Below are 19,483 nucleotides of genomic sequence, written 5' to 3' on the forward strand. Positions count from 1 at the left end.
TATGGAGCCCATGCCCGAGGCCGCGGCCTTCCTGCCGGAGCCGCCGCTGCCGGACGACGCCGGCGCGCAGGAGGACAAGGCGCTGGGGCGGCGCAAGCCCAACATGACCGACACGGAGCGGCTCAGCATGGCCGACTTCCTGCTCAAGCACAGCCAGGGCGAGGCCCGCCTGCCGCGCGCGGTCATCACCGCGGCCGCGGACAAGTACCAGGTGCACCGCAACACTGTGTCGCGCGTGTGGAACCTCATGAAGGCGGCACTGGACGCCGGTGCGTCCACGGACGTCGTGATGAAGCAGGTGCTGTCCAAGAAGCGCGGCAACTGCGGCCGCAAGAAGAAGGACTACTCGGCGGCGCTGGAGCGCGTGAAGCAGCTGCCGCTCAACCAGCGCGGCTCGCTGCGCGCTCTGTCGTCGGCTGTGGGCGTCCCGCGCACCACGCTCTTCCGGCTGCTGCGGAGCGAGGACACCGCCAGCTCGAGCGCGGATACTGCTCAGCAGGAGACCTCGGAAGTCAAGCCGACCGTCGCCAACGTCATCAAGCCGGCGCTGTCCGATAGGAACAAGCGAGACCGCCTGCGCTTCTGTCTGAGCAAGATGCAGCCCACCGGCGTGTTCGATAACATGTTCAACGTGGTGCACATCAACACCAAGTGGTGCTGGCTCCCAAGCAGTCGCGACGCCAAGAAGACGAAGGTGATGTTCCTGGTCGCGGTCGCACGACCGCAATGGGATGACGAGCGACAGCACCAGTTTGACGGCAAGCTAGGCGTCTGGCCTTTTGTGGTGGCCGACCCTCCCTTGCCGCTGGGGTCGTACGTTGAAGACGTGCTTGCTTGGGACCAAGCGACGTCGCAGGTCGGGCGAGTTTTCCGGGTATTGGAGACCATCACGAAGAAGGAGATCCAGAGCATGATCACAGACTACGTCATCCCGGCTATCAAGATGAAGATGCCAAGGTCGCTGCGCCGCGGGCAGATTTTTATCCAACTGGACAGTCAGCAGGTGCGGCTGACCCCCGACGACCCCGTTGTGGCGGAGCATGGCAGCGTGGACGGCTGGAATATCCGGGTTCAGTACCAGCCAGCTTACAGCCCGGAGCTTGTCGTGCTAAACCACAGCTTTCTCAAGTGCATTTACCCGGAGCCGGTACCACCGCATCTTCGCAGCGTGGCCGTGCAGTTGCCTCCGGTTGAAGAGCTCGTCGCTAGTGTAGAGCGCGCTTTTGCCGCGCTCCCCAAACGGCGGATAAGCGATGGCTTTCTGGCCTTGCAGAAGACGATGGAGTGTGTAATGATGGCTGGCGGCTCCAACAACTTCGAATCACAGGAAGACGCGACCAAGAGGAGTCTGCAGCAGGACGGCAGTTTGCCCATGAGCGTAGTTTGCAGACCAGAGGCCTTGAGTGCATGTCAGGCTCTGCTCAGCATCCCACAGGGGGAGTGAGCAGCTCCATCTATCCGTTAATAATGCGAATGATCGTCTCCGTGCACTTGATGTTGGTTGAAGTTGCATGGTGTGCACCACACACTAAGGGGCATGAAAACTCTATTTCAGCCAATCCGAGCCGCAGGCACCCATTGCGTCCAGTTCGAACTGTCTCCTCCACTCACTATCCACGTCTCAAGCTCCGAAGATCAGCATGGCGGAGCTGCCTGCGAGTCCGTCCGAGCCCATGCCGGAGGTGCTGCTGTCCGTCGCCGAGCCCTCCGTCGCCACCGACGCCCCCGTCGCGTCCGCTCAGCCCGCCGACAAGAAGACAAGCGCCTGGAAGGAGCGCGGCAGCCGCAACCTGACGTACGAGGAGCGCCGCTCCATGCTGGACTTCCTCATGAAGAGGCGCGTGGAAGGCACGACGAAGCTGATGCGCCACGCCGTGACCGACGCCGCCAACGAGTTCGGCGTGGACCGCCGCACGGTCTCGAGGCTCTGGAAGCGCGCGGTGCAGAGTCTGGAGAACGGCGACGAGGTGTGCGACATCGCGTCGCGCAAGGTCGGACGCCGCGGCCGCCGCAAGCGCGACTGGTCGGCGGAGCTGGAGCGCGTGAAGGAGATCCCGCTGGCCCAGCGAGGCTCCATCCGCGCGCTGGCCACAGCCGTGGGCATCCCCAAGACGACGCTGTACGAGCTGCTGAAGGAGGACGGGAACCCCACCATCAACTCGATCAAGCCGTCGCTCACGGACAAGAACAAGCTGGACCGCCTCCGCTATTGCTTCGACAAGGTGCGGACCAACGGGCTGTTCGACGACATGCACAACGTGGTGCACATCAACATGAGGTGGTTCTCGCTCCCGAGGGACAAGAAGACCAAGGTCATGTTCATGGCGGCGGTGGCTCGACCGCAATGGGATCCGCAGAAGAACGAGTACTTCGACGGCAAGATCGGCACTTGGCCTTTTGTGCGAGAAGAGTTGCAGATGCAAGAGGAAGACTTGAAACCGTCGCACCAACTACCTGAGCGGACGTTCGTCGCGCTCGAGTCGGTGACGAAGGACGATGTGCAACGCATGATCACAGAGCTGATTGTTCCTGCAATTAGACAGAAGATGCCTGTGCACCTCATGCAAGGCCCTATCTACATTCAGCAAGATAGTGCCAAGATTCGGTCCGCGGGCGACGCGATGTTTGCGGACGAAGGACGGAAGGACGGCTGGAATATAAAGATGCAGAACCTGCCGCCGTATTCACCAGACTTCACCGTGATGGACAACAACCTTTTTAAACCAATTCAAGCTGCACTGAAAACGCCGCCACCTCCCGCATTGGGAGCAGCGGTAGCAGTATCGGGGCTCACCGAGCTCATGTCTGGCGTGGAGCGAGGATTCGCATCGCTGACAAGGGACCAAATTAACGACGCGTTTCTGTCCTTGCAAAAGGCCATGGAGTGTACGATGCGAGTGCAAGGTTCGAATACGTATGAGCTCGGCCCTACCGGCAAGGAACAGCTCCAGTTTGATGGTAGCCTCCCTGTGAGTATACTGTGCGACCCCGATGCCTTGGTGGTATGCAGAGCAGTGCTTGATGAGGCTAGCGAAGATGCTCTTGAAACTATCTGAATCGTGCACGTGGAGGATACGTGTACTTTAACAGCATTATGGTCTGGTGTGTATTGCTGGGAATGAAATGGACCATCACGTACTTTATTGTCGTTTCAAGGCGTCGCTGTCTTCCTAAGCAACAAACGGAGCACCGAGGTTCCATGCGATGAAGGCAAACACCTCGGACGTCTCCTCAATAATCTTGGTGGTGGGTTTGCCCGCTCCGTGGCCAGACTTCGTGTCAATTCGGATAAGAAGAGGGTTGGTCTGCGCCTCTGAGTTGCCAAGCTGGTGCTGCAGCTCTGCAATCAGCTTGTACGAGTGCAGGGGCACCACACGGTCGTCATGATCACCCGTAGTCAGGAGAACCGACGGGAACCCGCCACACTCCGCAAGCTTCTGCATGATAGGACTGTCAGCATGTGGCACGTTGTGCACTGGCGAGTAGCGACGGATGTAGTTGAAGTCGTCAGCCACGTCCGGGTCACCGTAGTCCGTGCGCCACGCATGCCCGATCGTGAACTTGTGGAAGCGCAGCATATCCATCACGCCCACAGCTCCCACGACACAACGGTAGAGATCGGGACGCTGGTTGCTGGTGGCCGCCACAAGCAGACCGCCGTTGGAACCACCGTGGATCGCAATCTTCTCCGGGTTTGTGTAGCCTTCCTTGATGAGGTATTCCGCAGCGCCGTGGAAGTCATCGAACACGTTCTGCTTCTTGTGCAGCATACCATCCTGATGCCACTGCTCGCCGTACTCGCCGCCACCGCGCAGGTTAGGCAAGGCTAGCATACCGTTAAAGTGCTGGACGAACACGAGTCGCGACACGCTGAAGGCCGGCGTAAGCGAGATGTTGAAGCCACCGTAGCCATACAGATACACCGGCAAGTCGCCGTTCTTGGGTGCATTCTTGCGCTTCACAAGGAACATGGGGATCTTCGTGCCATCCTTGGACGGGTAGAATACCTGCTCCGCCTCGAACTGACTAGGGTCGAATCCATTCACCTTGGTCTCCCGGAAGAGCTCGGCAGGAGGAGCTGACCCGGGGGTAGCCTGGGCCAGGTCAACGCGGAAAATGGACCCCGGGTAGAGGAAAGAGATGAAGTGGTAGAACAGCTCCGATTCGGTGCGCTTGCTGGCCACTCCGACAGTGCCCACACTTGGCAGCGGGATCTCGTACTGGAACACGCCGTCCAGGTTGTACACGTGTAGTTCATTGTGCACGTCCTTGACAAGCTGCACAACCAAGAGGTTCGGCGACACTGGGTGCACGCCTTCAATCACGATAGAATCCGGCTGCTCGGGGATCACCTCTTCCCACACTGGCGCAGCACTTCCGTCGCCCAGCTTGGTGCGCACCACACGCTCGCGCGGGGCGTCGGCATTGGTCTTGAAGTAGTAGTAGTCGCCATCATTCAGAATGTACGAGTACGCCGAGTCCATGTTGTCCACCAGCTTGGCCACAGGGATGGTCGAGTCGCTCGGTCCCTTGAGGAAGTTGTCGAAGTCGCTCAAGTCGGCGACGTGGATCATGTTGGCGTTCTTGCACCCGTCCTGCACGTACAGCAGCAGCTTCTTGCCGTCATCGGAGACCTCGGCGCCCACGTTGAACGTCGGTTCGCTGGGGTACGCGTACACCAGCTTGTCCTGCGACTGCGGCGTGTGCAGCGCGTGGTACCAGAGCTGGTGGTTCATGTTCGAGTCCGTCTCGGTGCCGCGCTTGGGGCCTTCCTCGTCGTCGTGCTTGTCGTCCTTCATCTTGTCCGGGGGCGGGTACCTCGAGTAGAAGAAGCCCTTGTCGTCGTGCGTCCAGGAGATGCTGGAGAACTTGACCCACTCCACCGTGTCGTCCAGCAGCTGGTGGCCGTCGTGCACGGCCATGACCTTGATGGTCTGCCAGTCCGAGCCGCCGCGCGAGATGCCGTGCGCGAAGAAGAGCTGGCCGTCCCCGAGCTTGGCCTCCGAGAAGGCGCGGCTGGAGAGCGCCGCCGTGCCGTCCGCCGCCAGCAGGTTCGGGTCCAGCAGCACGCGCGGCTCGCCGTGCAGCTCGTCCTGGATGTACAGCACGCTCTGGTTCTGCAGCCCGTCGTTCTTGGAGAAGACGTACTTGCCCCCGTGCCTGCGCGGCGCCGAGTACTTCTCGTAGTTGAACAGCTCCGTCATGCGCGCCTTCGTCTCGCCCACGAACGGCATCTGGGCCAGCGCGCGCTGCGTCACGTCGTTCTGGCGCGTCACGAACTCGCGCGTCTCGGGCGCGTCCGGGTCCTCCAGCCAGCGGTACGGGTCCGCCACCTGCACGCCGTGCAGCGTCTCCACCAGGTCGCCGCGGCGCACGGCCGGGTACGTCAGCTTCTCTGCCAGCAGGCCCGCAGTCTTCGTCGCCTTCTTCATCGCGCAGATCTTGCAATGACGACGGGGGGGAGGAGGTTGAAGACGTACCGTGAGCGACACAGTGGGACGATCAGTAAGCAGTGGAAAATACTATGAACGACAGAATATAAAGCTGATACGGTACGATTCGTAGGCGAACTTTCTGTCGTTGACATGGCTAATCTTCTATCCTGTACGGTACGCCTTAACCCATTTTGAGGACTCCAGCTGCGACAGCGATGTGGAACCAGGCGCTGCGGCGCGTCGTGCACGCCGAGGAGCGGCAGCAGGAGGAGCGGCGTCGGCAGCAACTGGCGCAGGCTGCTGCCTCTGCGTCTTCCGCGTCGACCGGTGCGACTCCGGCCGCTGGAGGCCCCGCAGAAGCTCCGCAATCCGCTGCGGAAGGCGAACAACCTGCGGCGAATGAGGAATCTGCAGCTCCTGCCGCTCCCAGCGCCGATGACGCGACGCCGACGGCCCAGAACGAGGCGGCGGGCGCGGAGGAAGCCGAGGACGACGACGACTACCTGCAGAAGCACCTGCTGTCGCGCCCCACGTCGGCCTGGAGCTGCCTGGAGGACACGCAGCAGGCCAACTGCTTGGCGCTCAACGCGGCGCAGACGCTCGTGGCTGTGGGCGAGCGCGACGGACGCGTGACCATCTGGGACAACACGACCATCCGCGTGATCACGCGCGAGCTTGACCCGACGCTCATCGCGCTGCCGACGGTGGAGAGCTCCGCAGCGGATGACAAGATGGACGGGCAGGAGGCTGCAGGGGCCAAGGCGGAGGACGGGGCCAAGAAGAGCAAGGCAGATGCAGACGCAGACGCAGGCGACGCTGAAGGATCCGTGGAGAACGACGACGCGTCCGTGGAGGACGAGGAGGAGGAGAGGACGGAAGACGCAGCGTCCATCGAGGAGGACGTGGCCACGGAGGAAGACGAGGAGGCGGAAGCAGAAGAGGAGGACGCTCGCGACGAGAGTGAGGAGACCAAGACGGAGGAGGACGAAGCTGACGCATCAGGAGGAGAAACGGTGTTGACGCTGTCGGACCTGCGCGTCGTGAAGACCGCGCTGAAGGTGGTGTCGCAATGTGCGTGGTCGTGCGATTCGCGGTGGCTGTTCGCTGGCTGCGAAGAGAAGTCGACGCGGCGGGCGAGGTTGTGTGTCTGGAACGTGGAAGCGGCTACGCTCCTCTCCGCTTTCCGGTTTGATGGAACGATTACTTCTTTAAGTGCGCACCCTCGCGACCCGAAGCTGGTCGTTGTGAGCTTTTGGAACTCGCGACCGGTGCTACTGGATGTCGTATCTGGAGAACGCAAGGAGCTGGAGGGTGTGCCTCTTGAAAACGAGCAGCTCACGCAGCCAACTCCACAAAACAGCTCGCGTCACCCCGCGCTTGCGTCGTGTGCGCGGTATGGACGTTCTGGGAAGCGCATTTACTGTGCTACATCGAAATCTACGCTGGCTGTGCTGGACGCGGATAGTTTGCAGTGTCTTGACAGTCTCAAACTGAACGTGATCGTCCAGTTTGTGGATCTCTGCGTGAATTTGCGTGAAACAGCGCTACTCCTCACGAGCTCGAAGGGTATTCACGAATTCGTTTTGGATGCTAACAAGGACGTGGAAACAACATCTTCAAAAGATGGTCTTAGTGACGAGCCTGCTGCTACTGAGGAGCACCCGTTGGGACTGCGCGAAGTGGCACTTCACTCTACTGGAGCAGTGCGCGCACCTTGGGCTGTCTGCTGCTTCAGCGGCGGGGAGGAGTTCGTTGTTGGTACACCAGTTGTACGCCACCGGCATGTTGGTGAAAACGGACTGTTTACGTGGCACCGCGCCTCTGTGCTAGGAAAGACAACGGCTCAGCACAACGCCGGAGTAAAAGATGGCGTGTTAGCACTAGCTTGGGATCGCTCCAGACAAAGTGTGCTGGCTGTGTCTACCAGTGGAAATTTCCACGTACTTGAGGAGCAGTTCACCACCACCTGGCCAGGGGCGATGTACCCTGCAGGCTTCCGCCTTATCACTGACAACGAGTTGCACCTAGAAATGTTTGATCGGGATGCCGAAGAGCGAAAGCGCGAGAAGGAAAAGCTCGCTGAGGCTGCGAAGCATGCCCCCGTTGACGTATTCACCGTTCAGAGTCCGACAGTGGAATACCCTGGAGACTGCGATCTTGCTGATGCATCGCTGCCTAAGAGTGAATTCGATAAGCCACGTTACATTCCAGCCATTCCGATCGCGTATTACCACCGACGGCATCTGCACCAACTTCACGGGGGAGTATACAACGAAGAAAAGCACTTCGGTCTCGGTCAAAGCGTTTTCGAGCCGCTCAAGGGGGCGCTGGGCAAGCAAAAGAAGAGCAGCTCTCGGAAGTCGAAGAGCAAAAAGCGTCGGCGCAGATAGACAGCCCGGAATCCTCATCGAGACTACCCCGCTAAAGCTGAAACAGGTAAATCATGAACTGGTGGGTAGTACCTTGCAGTCTATTTTCTTTCTTGTTGCCCAGGTTGTGTTTCGTCAAGTGCTAATGCCATCTCAAGACGTTGAAGAGATTGTGTCAGAGCACCACTGCGCAAGCCATCGACCTTGTCGTAGTGAGCCGAAGTGGTCGGTGAGTTCGAGTCTTCTTGACTTCTCGCGCCTAGTCCGACGGATTCATTCGAGTAAACGCGCTGAGCATTTACTTTCGATATCTGTAGAGCTCGGAGCGCCATCGAGTCGATCTGCAGTTTTCGGTGTGCGGGCGTGCGAGGTGGGCTCACCGGGCTGGTTGGAGGAAGCGGCGGGTGGAATGGGATGAACTCGGTGGCAGTACGGCGAGAGCTTCGGGATCTGCGTTCCAGCTCCTTTCCTGCTCGGCTGTCTTCCCGAGACCTCCCTCCTCTTCTCGGAGTATTGGACATTGACGAAGCGTCCAGATTCTCTCCTGTGACTTCGGCACGAATGCATGATGTCGAGGTGGATGCGTGTCCAGCCCAACCGCAACGTGAGCAGGCCAGCTTACTGCGTCGTTGTGCTGCCAGCGTCAGTCGTACGATGTGTTCTGAGCCTTCTGGTGTATGCTTCTTGCGCTGCGCTAATGCTGTGGCTCGCCGCAGCTCAAACCAGGACTTGCGGTTAGCGATCCACTCGAGGATCAGCTTCAGTGATAGCGGTTCCTGTGCGAGTACCATGAGCAATACCGTCGAAGACAGGGAATACGCACGTGCCCCGCTCGCTGAAGTCACAACGCAATATCTCGCGAAAGATGTCGCCATTTGCAGTGCCTCTGTAAGCCCAACTGAATCGTGAGCTTGTAGAAGCTCTAGCTCTAGATCCGCTTCTTCTCGCCTTCCAGCGTGCTCCTCGCGAGGAGCTCCAAGCGTGAGCTGCCCGGTGATCACGATGAATACCTGCACAGGTTGGCCCGGCGTGAAGAGGTACTCTTGTCGTGCTACGACAACAGGACGCAGGTGTGCTGCTAAAAAGCGTCGTGACGAGTCTGCCATAGTTTGGAACAGGAAGGTGTTCTGAAGAAACAGTTCTGCTTCAGGCGCAAATGAATACGGAAAAGCTGGTGGTAATCGAGCTGTTCCCTCTTGACGCCGGCGCCGAAGTATCTGGAGCTGTTGAGCTACCTGGTACGGCAAGCACAACACGTATGTAAGAGACACCTCACGCAGACCAAGAAAATTGCGCTGGCGAGCAGCGCCCGCCGTTGCGGTAGTCAGGAGATGCTCGAAGCCAAATGCAGCAGCGTCGAGGCCGAAGCAATCACCTGCAACAAGCTCTCGCACTTGAATGACGGGGCGATTACTACACCCGAGCAGAGCAGCGTGCATTCTAGGCAAACTTGATGGTGTCGATGGCACCTTCTCGTCTTGCAGAAGCATAGGACGAAACGACAGCGTGCAGTGCCCATTAAGCAGGAAGTACACATACACGCTGCGCGTAACACCGTGACTCCCAATCACCTCGCCGGGCACTGCAGCCCGCACAGTGGCGTAGCGAAACATGAGCCGCCAGGACTCGTCGCTATCCGCGTTGTCCTCTTTATTGCTGGCATACTTTTCTTCTTGCTCATGTTCTTCTTCAGCCTCATCGCATCTGCTACTGCTTTGGTCGAGAGATGCATCACGCGAGGCCGACGAATCTGGTAGAAGCTCTTCATGCAGTGTCGCTGATAGTTCGCCGACCATACGCAGCAATCCGAGCGTCCGTGTGAGCTGAGGGAAGTGCAGCAGCAGCCACCGCCGGAACTCCAACACCGCAGCCGGATCTTCTCGTCGCTTGCTGCTTGCCTCGGGGTTCTGCAGCAACACCTTGAAGCTCTCGGACTTACTAAAAGGGTCGAACGCAACCGATTCCAGCATCGCCCGGCCTCGAGGGGTAGCGTCTACTCCTGAGATCGAAACGCGAGGGCGAGCGGGGACTACAGGCGTGAGATCCTCCACCTTCGAGCCGTCAGCTTTAGAGGAAGACGATGCTCGAGCTCTGGGCAGAATTACCGGCGCTAGCTCATGTGTTCTCAGGCGATATCTACCACTGGGAGTCGTCGGCGCAGTGACTGCTCGGAAATCGCTCGACATGTCCAAGAATGCGCAAGTGGGAGATCACGGTGGGGTCTAAAGCAAGAGAGGGGATGGTCGTAGCATTCAACTATTTATACGGAAAGGAGAATTGGAGAATGGTATGCGTGAATATCATATTTTATTCGCGTGGCTTCGGCCGGGGCCTAGGCCGTAGGGGCACTGAGTGTCCCTCATTAAAATGCAGACCAAAGGGCCTCGACACGGTGGAGCTTGGTCACTTCTTGCCTCCCTTCTTGCCGCCCTTCTTACCGCCCTTCTCCTCCTTGGGAGCTGCAGACAACAGAACCACCAGAGCGCGTCAGTCTCCTGCACTTACTGAACCAAGCAGTCGTAGCGGTGACTCACCCTCCTTGGCGGCGGTCTTCTCCTCCTTCTTATCCTTGTCCTTGCCCTTGCCCTTGCCCATGGCTGACGGAGTGTTTGGTGCTGCTTGCTGGAGAGGAGCTTGAGCTGCGAGCTGGAAATTCGGGAATGAGCCTGCACAGCGAGCGCTGGCCGCGCGTAGAATGAGAAGCGGTTGCATATCCATGTCGGGGGACGTCCGTTATCAGGTGCCTGGTCTAGGAATCGTAACGGCTCTTACGCTAGGCGTGATTTACTCGACTTTAGTATCGGCGCCTAGTGCAGGACGGATCTTGAAGCGTCACGAGTTGAAGCTGACCTATTCGGTGGCCAGAAAGTGACTGGTTGGTGGTGATGGATGAGGCTCTAGTCGCTCCTCTCGATCCGAGGCAACTGCTGGCGCTCATTCGAAGCTCGCGACATCAGGTCCTGGTAGCGGCGAGTAAGCGAAAGCATCGGCCCTGAACGAACCAGAGAACATGCCCCGCCGAAGACCTGCTTGGCTCTCGCGCTACAAGTGATTCTCTCAAATCTCATGGCAGATGCAGTGTGCGAGACACATGGGGTAGATGGCATCCTGGACTTTGCTAGCTGCAAACTTCTGTTTGATCACATGTATACGCGAGTCTCCCGAGATCATCCTCCATGCAAGACGACTTGAACTCAAGAGTTGCTCCCACAGAGGCACATTTTGTAAATGATTCGCTTTGGTACGACGAGATGCAAGCTACAGCGTCAGGTTGTCAAGCGTCTCTGCCAGAGCCTGGACGACCTGCTGGCTGCTCGCGTCCAGCCGAACTCCTGCTGCGCGCTTAGGCATCCCGCTCATGAACTCAGCGACGTACGCGCGCGTGCTGTCGAAGTACCGACAGGACCACGTGGTTATTTGCAGTTGAGTTGTCGACGTCTCCCTCGGCTTGGCCTGCTTCAGCGACTGCGCTTTCTCGTGGCTGTAAGCCATGCATTTGCGGACCAAGGCGGCCCCTGAGCGGGACTTCTTGCGGCGCCAACTTCCACTTCTACCGGCGCCAGCCTCCTCCGCCCTGAAAGAGTCTGTGGAGACGGAGGCACCTTCCGGATGAGACTCGTCGTACTCGAGCACGGGAACGACGAGGTTGACAAAATCCAGCATCAGCTCGACCTGGGCAGCTACTACCCGTTCAACGGCAGCATCACCCTCAACGTTGTTTCCCTCGCCTACCTCGCCAAGAGCCTCGATTTCACGCGCCACTTCTTCGACCGTCGAGCTGAACCGCGTCTGCACTTCGTTGTAGAATCTGTCATCTCCACCGTAGAGCACATCGTTCGAGTCCACACCATCCAGTCGACCAGGAAGAGCCCGCTGTCCCCAAAGACCATACAGCTGAACGAGCATCATCAGCACGCGCACACGGGCGACACCAGCTTCCAGGCGATGTGACACAGACGACGAAGTCGGGGGTACCCAAGCGAGACGTTCGAGTACAGCTCTACGCAGTGCCGTGACAAAGTAAAACGGGTCTTCATCGTTTAGCGACGGAGCGTACACCAACACGCTCATCATCTGGGCGATCACTTGCACGATATCGTCAAAAAAACTGCTGGCGCTGTGGATACCTACCGCCCCAAACAATCCCATTGCAACACCGCGAGTTGGGGTGAGGGAGACTATTGCGTCTGAGTCATGGTCGATCCGACTAAAAGATTCGATGGCGCTTGTATCGAGCTCTGCGAGCAGCACAATAGCAGCTTTCACTAGCGCGTCCATTTGAGGGATGCAGCTTGTCACCAGCGCTACATTTGCTGCCGACACCATGAGCTGAAGCTTTTCGAGAGGTGCCTCAATTGAAGGGATCGTGATGTGCGCGAACGCCAGGCAAGACTGAACGAAGTTTCTCCGTGCCTGGGCACGCTTCTTTCCACCGACGACAGACGCAACGCCGCCGCCAGCACGCTTATGCACATGCATCGCTAGCCGAAGAACCATTGTGGACAGTAATTCCTTGATCGGCTCGAGCTTGTAAAATGAGCGGCGACAATCAGTGTACAACATTAGAACTGCCTCCTGCTCCTCCTCTTGTGCTCGTTCACTTGCATTAGCACCTTCATTGACGTATCCCAGACGCGTAATGAATGCCGAGATGTCACGGTTCGCCTCCGCACGTTCGGACGCTGTGCTCAGGGAATCAAGTGCATCATGCACGCGACAGCAAACAACCAAAAGCGTGTGTGCTACTGCAGCCTCGGGGCCGACCACATGGAGCCGTAATGTACCGGACCGATTGGACGATTTCTTCATACTCCCGCCCACAAAGGCTCGCAACACCTTCTTCGCCACATCCACGCTTGACTCCCGCTTAAACATGCCCATTAGAGCCTAGCCCCAACAACTTCGTAGTTAGAATTGTTCGGACTGTGTAAAATGCTCTGCCCACTGCTACTTACCAAGAAATGCGTAGACGGGATAATCTTCGAGAAAAATTCATAATGCTGCTTGGCACCGAAAACAACATTCTCGATGAGAGCACCGAGCAAGTTGTACGATTTAGCCGTGAGCTCTTCGGGTGTCGCGGCATTCAGGTGGCGCACAACATCCTTCAGCAAAATGAGGGCCTCTCGATGCTAGCACATTAGCCACAGATAAGTATGTCAGTAAAGGGGCATCGTCTTCAAACACCTCAAGTCCCAGCGCATGTACCGAAAAATGAGCCACAATAAGCTTCATATAGGCGGCAGCACACTCCATGTACTGCGTGATATTTTCTTGAGAAGTGATGGACGACCAGGAATTGTTCAAAAACTGCAGTTTTCCGCCTGGTTCATTTTCCGCAACAGCAGGCACGTTGCTCAGTTGCACTGCAACAAGACTGTAAAGATGGCACTTCGAGACTAGTGACGGAGACGATGTGCGAATGAGCTCCAACATCTCGGTGGGTACCGAGGCATAAAACTGAGCGCCAAAACACTCGCACAAGTGCTTCAGCACCATGGAGCTATCGGAATACTCTTGATAGTGCGCCAATAACGTGTCGAAGCTGTCCTGAGTTGCTCCAGGAGCTGCGCATTTAACAAGCCATTCCACGGCCGGTGAGTGCAGCGCGAGGTATTCATCATGCTCCATCTTGTGGGTCAGCAGCCAGTGCTCCAACTTGTTTCGGCTGAACCAGTTGAACGCGTAAAAGTAATCGAACAAGCTGCTGCTTACAACGGTAGTCTGCTCCGTCGGAGACGTAGTGCCCAGCAACTCCGAGCTCGTGAGTGCCAGGTACAGACGTGCGTACAACGCGACCATCGGTTCCCCAACACCTCTAAATTTTGTTCGAAAGACAGCACAGCAGAGTGTTAGAGGTCACAGTTAATACTATAGAACTCTTAGCACAAGTAGGCATACTTGATCATGTTTGAGAGCCGAGCTACAATCTGCGGATACTCGCCATCGCAAAGAAACCGATAGCACCCGAGCAGCGCGACTTCAATATATCTGTCCAACCATTCGATACATGTCAGTGAAAACAAACAAACAAAATAAACGTCGGAAACGCAGACTGCGTACATTCTTGGGAGAAGCTCTCGGATACAAGCCGTCTTGTAAAACCAGTTGCGACACGTCTCGGTGGCTTGGATATTGACGTCGGAGCTCATGAAATGATCACCAAGTGGCTCCGGAAGAGGCTGCCCGTTCTCATCCTCGGAGGCTCTTGTGTGGATGCGCTCGAACACGAGCTTGCCAAAGGCATCCAGCACTTCACTCACCAGCACAAACACGCACGGATACAGTTGCGGCGCCGTGTCTGTATCCGCGAGCAGCTTCACACACTTGATCGCAATGCGCAGAGCTTCCACCTTGTGGTTCTGCTCCCAGCTCGCGATCAGCTTCTTCTCCATCTCCTTCACCTTGGCCACATACTGACTCTGCGAGATTTCAATGGTCTTCTCGTCCTGCTCCCAGGTCGGACCGTTGTTGTCGGGCCCACGCTCCAGCTGCTCCAGTCGTGCGCGCGTCTTCTTAATCACCGGCGCCTCGGCGGGGTCGTCGGCCCTCTGGTAGTCGCTCTTGGGGGCGAACGAGATCTCGTCCTCCAGGTCGTTCACCTCCAGCATGCTCGCCTTGATCTTGAACGTGTGGTCGGCGTATTTGGCCAGCAGGCGGTCCGTGTGCGCCTTCCACTTGTGCTTCACAGTGCTGGGCATTGCAGCAGCCTCATCCTCCTTCTCACTTGCAGTTGCAACGTTAATTGCTGTCGCTTTCGAGCGCGCAGTCTCCACCTGCGCGCCTTTCGCGTCTCCCGACGTCCCGAGGACGCCCAAGGGGTCCACGTCTCCGTCCTGCAGCACCACAAGCTCCGGCGACGCCCCACCACTGCCCCTTCTCTTGGTGAACGAGTCTCCAAGCGCCGAAGACGCAGAACTCGGCGGCGAGTCCACTGCAACTGCCGCGTCGACCGTCGGAGGGTTCAACGCCACGGCCAGAGCCAGCGGATGCGCCTCCTTCGCCGCCAGCGAGCGCGGCGCTAGATCATGTCTCGAGCGAGGGACTTGGCGCTCCCCCACGCGCCACTTGGCCGCCGGGGCCGCCACCGGAGGCTCGCGCTCCGCCGGCGCCGTCGTCATGATCCGTAGCGTAGCTCTTCGCTGTTTGAAGCTGAGAAATTGACTTGGATTCGTCCGTACTTATGCGAGAATACGGATCAGGATTGGATGATATGGGTCTCCGGGTTTTGGCCAATCGAAGCGCCGCAATCGAAGGCAGGAGTGCGCGCCAAGCATCTGGAGCTTGGGCGGAAGGGCGACCGAGACCCCCGCGCGTTAGGAAGCCGACTAGCAGCCGCCCCCCGCGCCGCACAAAGGTAATAGCCGTGCTCTCATTGCTGCAGCCGATAGAGGAGACGCAGACGCAGACGACGCGCTGTTCAAGCCGCGCTAATTCGCTCTGGAAGCTGCGGAATCCGTCGCCGAAGTGACGGCGTCGTTGGAACTATCACGCCCACTCACGCTCTCGCTCTGCTGCTGCTGCAATCTTTCAGAGACACTTTACACGGCAGTCGACATGTTCGGAGCGACGCAACCGGCGGCCGGCGGCTTCAGCTTCGGCGGTGGAGCGGCCGCTGCGCCTGCTGCCTCGGGCGGCTTCAGCTTCGGCGCGACGTCGGCTGCTCCAGCGGCGGCGCCGGCTTCTGGCGGCTTCAGCTTTGGCGGAGCAGCGGCCTCTGCGGCCCCCGCTGCGGGGTCCACTGGCTTCAGCTTCGGGGCTACTCCGGCGGCTGGCACAGCGGCGGCCCCCGCGGCCTCGACGGGTTTCTCCTTCGGTGCGACGCCCGCTGCGGCGCCTGCTGGCAGCTCTGGCTTCAGCTTCGGAGGCACCAGTGCGGCGCCTGCTGCCAGCAGTAGCAGCTTCAGCTTCGGCGGGACTGCTGCTGCGGCTCCAGCTGCGTCGGGCGGCTTCAGCTTTGGAGGAACCAGCGCGGCTCCGGCGGCTGGAAGCACGGGATTCAGCTTTGGCGGAACTACGCCAGCTGCCAGCACGACGTCTTCTTTCGGGTTTGGAGGTACTGCAGCGGCGAAGCCGTCGCTGTTTGGCCAAACCCCGGCGGCGACCAGCACGGCGACTACTGGATTCGGAGGCGGCTTCGGGTTTGGAGCTAAGCCTGCAGCTACCGGCACGGGCTTTGGATTTGGCACAACCACGGGTACTGGCACCAGCGCGTTTGGCGCGGCACCCGCAACAGGATCTTCGCTTTTTGGTACCGCCACGCTCGGTGCAGCGCCTTCGACATTTGGCGCAGCCCCGGCGGCGTCTACTGCTCCTGCCCCAATTATTCTAGGAGCAGATGCCTCGGTTGCACAGCTGAACACAGTGAAGGCGGCATACCAGGACCCGGCACAGTCGCGCTTCAAGTTCCTTATGTACAACACCGTCGACCCGACGCAGCGTCACCTATACGTCCGACCACCACACATTGGCGAGCGCCTCTGGAACCAGGCCGAGCTGGACAACCCAGACCCGCTCAACTGCGCTCCCGTGCCTATCTTGGGTTTTGATGACCTGCTTAAGCGTATCAAGGCGCAGCAGGAGCATGCTGAGAAGTACAACAAGTACACGGACGACTTGCGCGCGCAGCTCAACGAGATGGACAAGCACTCGCGCGCAACAGAGGAGAAGCTTGAGAAATGCCGTCACGAGCACGTCCAGCTCTTCCACGCATTGGTGAAGGTTATGCGGGACATCGAACTGTTGCAGAACTATGGCAAGCCGCTTCAGCGCGAAGAGATGCAACTTGCGTACGTTGCTTGCTACCGGGTGGGATGTGTGCGATGTTTGGCACTGACTTGATATGCGTCCTGTTTGAACTACAGCATGGCGCTGAAGAAGCTGCAGACGTTGCTGGACTCGCCAGGCCAATACAAGGCTCGGCTAAATGATGCTGTTTCGCTCCAGCGTGTGCAGAAGGAGACGCAGCCTCTGCCGACAAGTCAGCTCAGCCCGCAGGACCTGCAGCGGCTCTATGAGGTGCGTAATGAATCGACTGCGTGGTGTTCCTTGGCTAGTGCCATGGTGGTTGTCTGACATGAGTGCTTGCGTGTTGTACGAATTGTGCAGTTCATGGATAAGCAGCGGCAGGGGCTGGAGCACTTGACGAACATCATTAACGACGACCTCGCGGACATGCAGCTCATCAAAGAAACCTGGCGGCGGTAGACTCCCGAGGCTTTCGCTCGGCCATTGTTCAGCAGGTTGACGCACCTACAGTAGATGGTGTTGCCAGACTGCCGCATGCAGCAAGCGCAACCAACGAATGAAGAGACGTATTTCCCATGCCGTTCCTCTTGGTCAGACACACGCACGCTCCAACCAACTACTCTAGTATCCTCCAGAGCTGGAGACCAAAGCAAGAAGGCAACAAGGCAGTAGAGACAGCAGCCGGCATGCGTGTTCGCAAACAGTTACCAAATTGTGTGTCTTTGTTTTTCAGCCAGAGGCGCAGCGCTGCGCTCCTACTTCCTCCACCCTTCATACTTATGCATGCCAACAAAGAAAAAGAGCCGACAGCCTCGGGAGCTGGAGCTGCTGATCTAGTGGTACGGGTCCACGTCGCCGTACGTCTCGATGACCAGCGGGGCCTCGTCGAACTGGTGAACGGGAGGGGGCGACGACAGGCACCACTCGAGCGTCTGGTGCACCTCCGGGATCACCACCTGCACGTCCTCGGTGGGCTCGTTGTGCACGGGCACGCCGTGAACCTTGCCGTCCGTGGAGAAGCGGGCGACGGCGGGGCGGATGGCGGCGGTGGAATTCACTGCAGGCAGGGAGAGAGAGAGAGAGCTCATGTGAGCACAACTACTGACAAGATCTCAGCGTTTACTGGTCCGTTGGACGCGGGAGCTGCGTGCAGAGAGAGAGGGGAGAAGGGAGAGCACATACCGGCCTTGAGGGCGCGCATGGACTGGCGGATGAGGCTCATGGTGACGAGTTCGGGGCTTCCGGAGGCTTTCTTGATCCGAAGGAGCTCTTTGAGGACTGCTCTCGTCTGGCGGTGGTGGCAACGACCCCCGACACAAAGACATGAAGGTTTGTGCGGAGGAGGGGACGTCCCTCATCCCGCAACGCCGAGGAAAAGTAGGGCGATTTGTATGTGTCTGGTGGTCTGACCACCCCCTCATCGAGCAACTCTTGTTCGTCCGGGGCCAGCAGCATCCACCTGTTCGGTGGCGCGACGAGCTCTGCCACCGAAACGCTAGTCTCGGCAGGCTTGCGCGCTGGGCGATGTCTTCCTGCTCGCGAACCTGCAGACTGGCATTGATCCTGCGAGGGCGTGTGTGTGCGCGCTCGACTGTCGGAGAATTGCAGAGTGAGAGAGCGCCGCCACCTGCGCGGAAGCGCATCGCGCATCCGGAAAGCCCCTGGTGTGTGTGGCATCGCCGCGGGATCTGCATCCGTATTGTTGATGTGGCCGAGCTGGCCTCGCGCGGACGGCTGGCCATGGCATGCTGCCAGTTCACATCTTGCCGCTCGGTGAGCGTGGGGGAATCGCTGCTGTAAAGTTTGTATCGTTCGCGTAGAAACGCACTGGGTGGTGGCCTCGTCACTTCAACTTCGTCAAGTGTAGCTACGCAGTGGAGCCGACCGGGCAATATAACTGTGCAGCACAGTCAGTCTGTGCTGGCGGGGAAGGTTACCTTCCGAAGGTATCGCTCGGAGAAATTTGCATGTTTTTGCCTTGTTAAAGCTTCATACGGACGAGACTAATGGCGAGCTGCGCTGCTTGTATTACGGCTTGAATCGGTTTTTCGAGGGAGGGTACAGTCTGCAGGTCCGACGTGTTCATGATTCGGGCTCTATCGCTGTGGTAACTGCGTTATCATTATTGTATGCCAGGCGTGCACTACATTGCGTAGTGTTGGTCGCCTACTCTCTTCAGAAAGCTGTCGCGCATGACCATAGTCTTTCAAGGCGTCATCGGTATCGTTCGGAGTGAAAACGTTCTGGTATCCAGGCAACGAGGCGTGCTAAAACGGCGAGCGAGCTAGCGCTGATTGCTGTTGTACCAAAGGCACAAAGCTGGTGGCTAGTCCAGCTTCTGTGCTTGGCAGGATGTATCGCCCTCACTGATACAGACGTTGAAGTAAAAGGCAACTTTTTGCGATCTTCTGTTGCCCCAACAGATACCGTCGCGTGATTGGCTATAAATAAAGCCAGTTCAAATGATTCAAAATCGATCAATCAGAACTGGCCACCGACGTAGAGATTAAGCCAATCACGAGTCGTCTCCTGCTTCAAGTGTCGAAAGATGGTACTTTGTGAACTCGACCCAGAGGACCATTGCGAACAAGGCGCTCCAAGTTTGCTTGTAGAAGGCCACAAAAGAAACTTTGCAACGTCGCCACGACAGCTCCTATATCTGGGCGAGAAGAGGAAAAGTACTTCGGCAGAATTGTACGGAGTATTTTAAAAGAAGTATTCGACAAAATGCTCAACCACACTACATCCAAGGTAGGAAATTCATATTGGTATGGTCCATAACGGAATAAATTGTTTGGTTTCTCTCAATAAGCCACATTCTATGTGAAGAAAGAGGTCGAGAGGTTGAGATCATATTTCTCAGAAGTCCCGCCATAGGATCAAGGCGTCATAGCGGTGTGCAAACATGCTTTACGGAACATAACTTCGAGT

The 19,483-nt window shown here is 58.0% G+C and overlaps 8 protein-coding genes across 10 annotated transcripts; 5 read left to right on the plus strand and 3 right to left on the minus strand.

The window, feature by feature from the left end:
• Position 1: 1 nt before the first annotated feature.
• On the plus strand, positions 2–1,444 carry IUM83_10238 (Small conductance calcium-activated potassium channel protein; the record flags this gene model as incomplete). Its single annotated transcript, XM_067934727.1, has 1 exon — positions 2–1,444. The coding sequence occupies one exon, from the start codon at positions 2–4 to the stop codon at positions 1,442–1,444; it is 1,443 nt and encodes a 480-aa protein (XP_067793125.1).
• Positions 1,445–1,640: 196 nt separating this feature from the next.
• IUM83_10239 (Small conductance calcium-activated potassium channel protein) lies at positions 1,641–2,722 on the plus strand (the record flags this gene model as incomplete). Its single annotated transcript, XM_067934728.1, has 2 exons — positions 1,641–2,605; positions 2,692–2,722. 2 exons carry the CDS (start codon positions 1,641–1,643, stop codon positions 2,720–2,722), a joined length of 996 nt encoding a protein of 331 aa, XP_067793182.1.
• A 448-nt stretch (positions 2,723–3,170) lies between these two features.
• IUM83_10240 (Prolyl endopeptidase) lies at positions 3,171–5,432 on the minus strand (the record flags this gene model as incomplete). Of its 2 annotated transcripts, XM_067934730.1 has the most annotated exons (2): positions 3,171–3,989; positions 4,047–5,432. In XM_067934730.1, 2 exons carry the CDS (start codon positions 5,430–5,432, stop codon positions 3,171–3,173), a joined length of 2,205 nt encoding a protein of 734 aa, XP_067793005.1. The 2 variants fall into 2 exon arrangements, with proteins under 2 accessions (XP_067793005.1, XP_067793004.1); XM_067934729.1 differs by having other exon boundaries at positions 3,171–5,432.
• A 218-nt stretch (positions 5,433–5,650) lies between these two features.
• IUM83_10241 (WD40 repeat protein) lies at positions 5,651–7,825 on the plus strand (the record flags this gene model as incomplete). Of its 2 annotated transcripts, XM_067934731.1 has the most annotated exons (2): positions 5,651–6,828; positions 6,944–6,962. In XM_067934731.1, 2 exons carry the CDS (start codon positions 5,651–5,653, stop codon positions 6,960–6,962), a joined length of 1,197 nt encoding a protein of 398 aa, XP_067793017.1. The 2 variants fall into 2 exon arrangements, with proteins under 2 accessions (XP_067793017.1, XP_067793018.1); XM_067934732.1 differs by having other exon boundaries at positions 5,651–7,825.
• A 37-nt stretch (positions 7,826–7,862) lies between these two features.
• IUM83_10242 (uncharacterized protein) lies at positions 7,863–8,543 on the plus strand (the record flags this gene model as incomplete). The annotated part of the gene is made up of 4 exons (XM_067934733.1): positions 7,863–7,871; positions 7,963–8,033; positions 8,122–8,408; positions 8,521–8,543. 4 exons carry the CDS (start codon positions 7,863–7,865, stop codon positions 8,541–8,543), a joined length of 390 nt encoding a protein of 129 aa, XP_067793090.1.
• Positions 8,544–11,062: 2,519 nt separating this feature from the next.
• On the minus strand, positions 11,063–14,925 carry IUM83_10243 (uncharacterized protein; the record flags this gene model as incomplete). The annotated part of the gene is made up of 5 exons (XM_067934734.1): positions 11,063–12,691; positions 12,760–12,936; positions 13,013–13,622; positions 13,706–13,795; positions 13,868–14,925. 5 exons carry the CDS (start codon positions 14,923–14,925, stop codon positions 11,063–11,065), a joined length of 3,564 nt encoding a protein of 1,187 aa, XP_067793025.1.
• A 436-nt stretch (positions 14,926–15,361) lies between these two features.
• On the plus strand, positions 15,362–17,011 carry IUM83_10244 (putative carbohydrate-binding protein; the record flags this gene model as incomplete). The annotated part of the gene is made up of 3 exons (XM_067934735.1): positions 15,362–16,593; positions 16,669–16,822; positions 16,913–17,011. 3 exons carry the CDS (start codon positions 15,362–15,364, stop codon positions 17,009–17,011), a joined length of 1,485 nt encoding a protein of 494 aa, XP_067793088.1.
• A 374-nt stretch (positions 17,012–17,385) lies between these two features.
• Positions 17,386–17,774, minus strand: IUM83_10245 (Phosphoribosyldiphosphate synthetase; the record flags this gene model as incomplete). The annotated part of the gene is made up of 2 exons (XM_067934736.1): positions 17,386–17,609; positions 17,735–17,774. The coding sequence occupies 2 exons, from the start codon at positions 17,772–17,774 to the stop codon at positions 17,386–17,388; spliced, it is 264 nt and encodes an 87-aa protein (XP_067793015.1).
• Between the last annotated feature and the right edge of the window lie 1,709 nt (positions 17,775–19,483).

Source organism: Phytophthora cinnamomi (genome assembly GCF_018691715.1).
Source record: "Phytophthora cinnamomi strain GKB4 chromosome Unknown Contig30, whole genome shotgun sequence".
NCBI classification, from domain to species: domain Eukaryota; phylum Oomycota; class Peronosporomycetes; order Peronosporales; family Peronosporaceae; genus Phytophthora; species Phytophthora cinnamomi.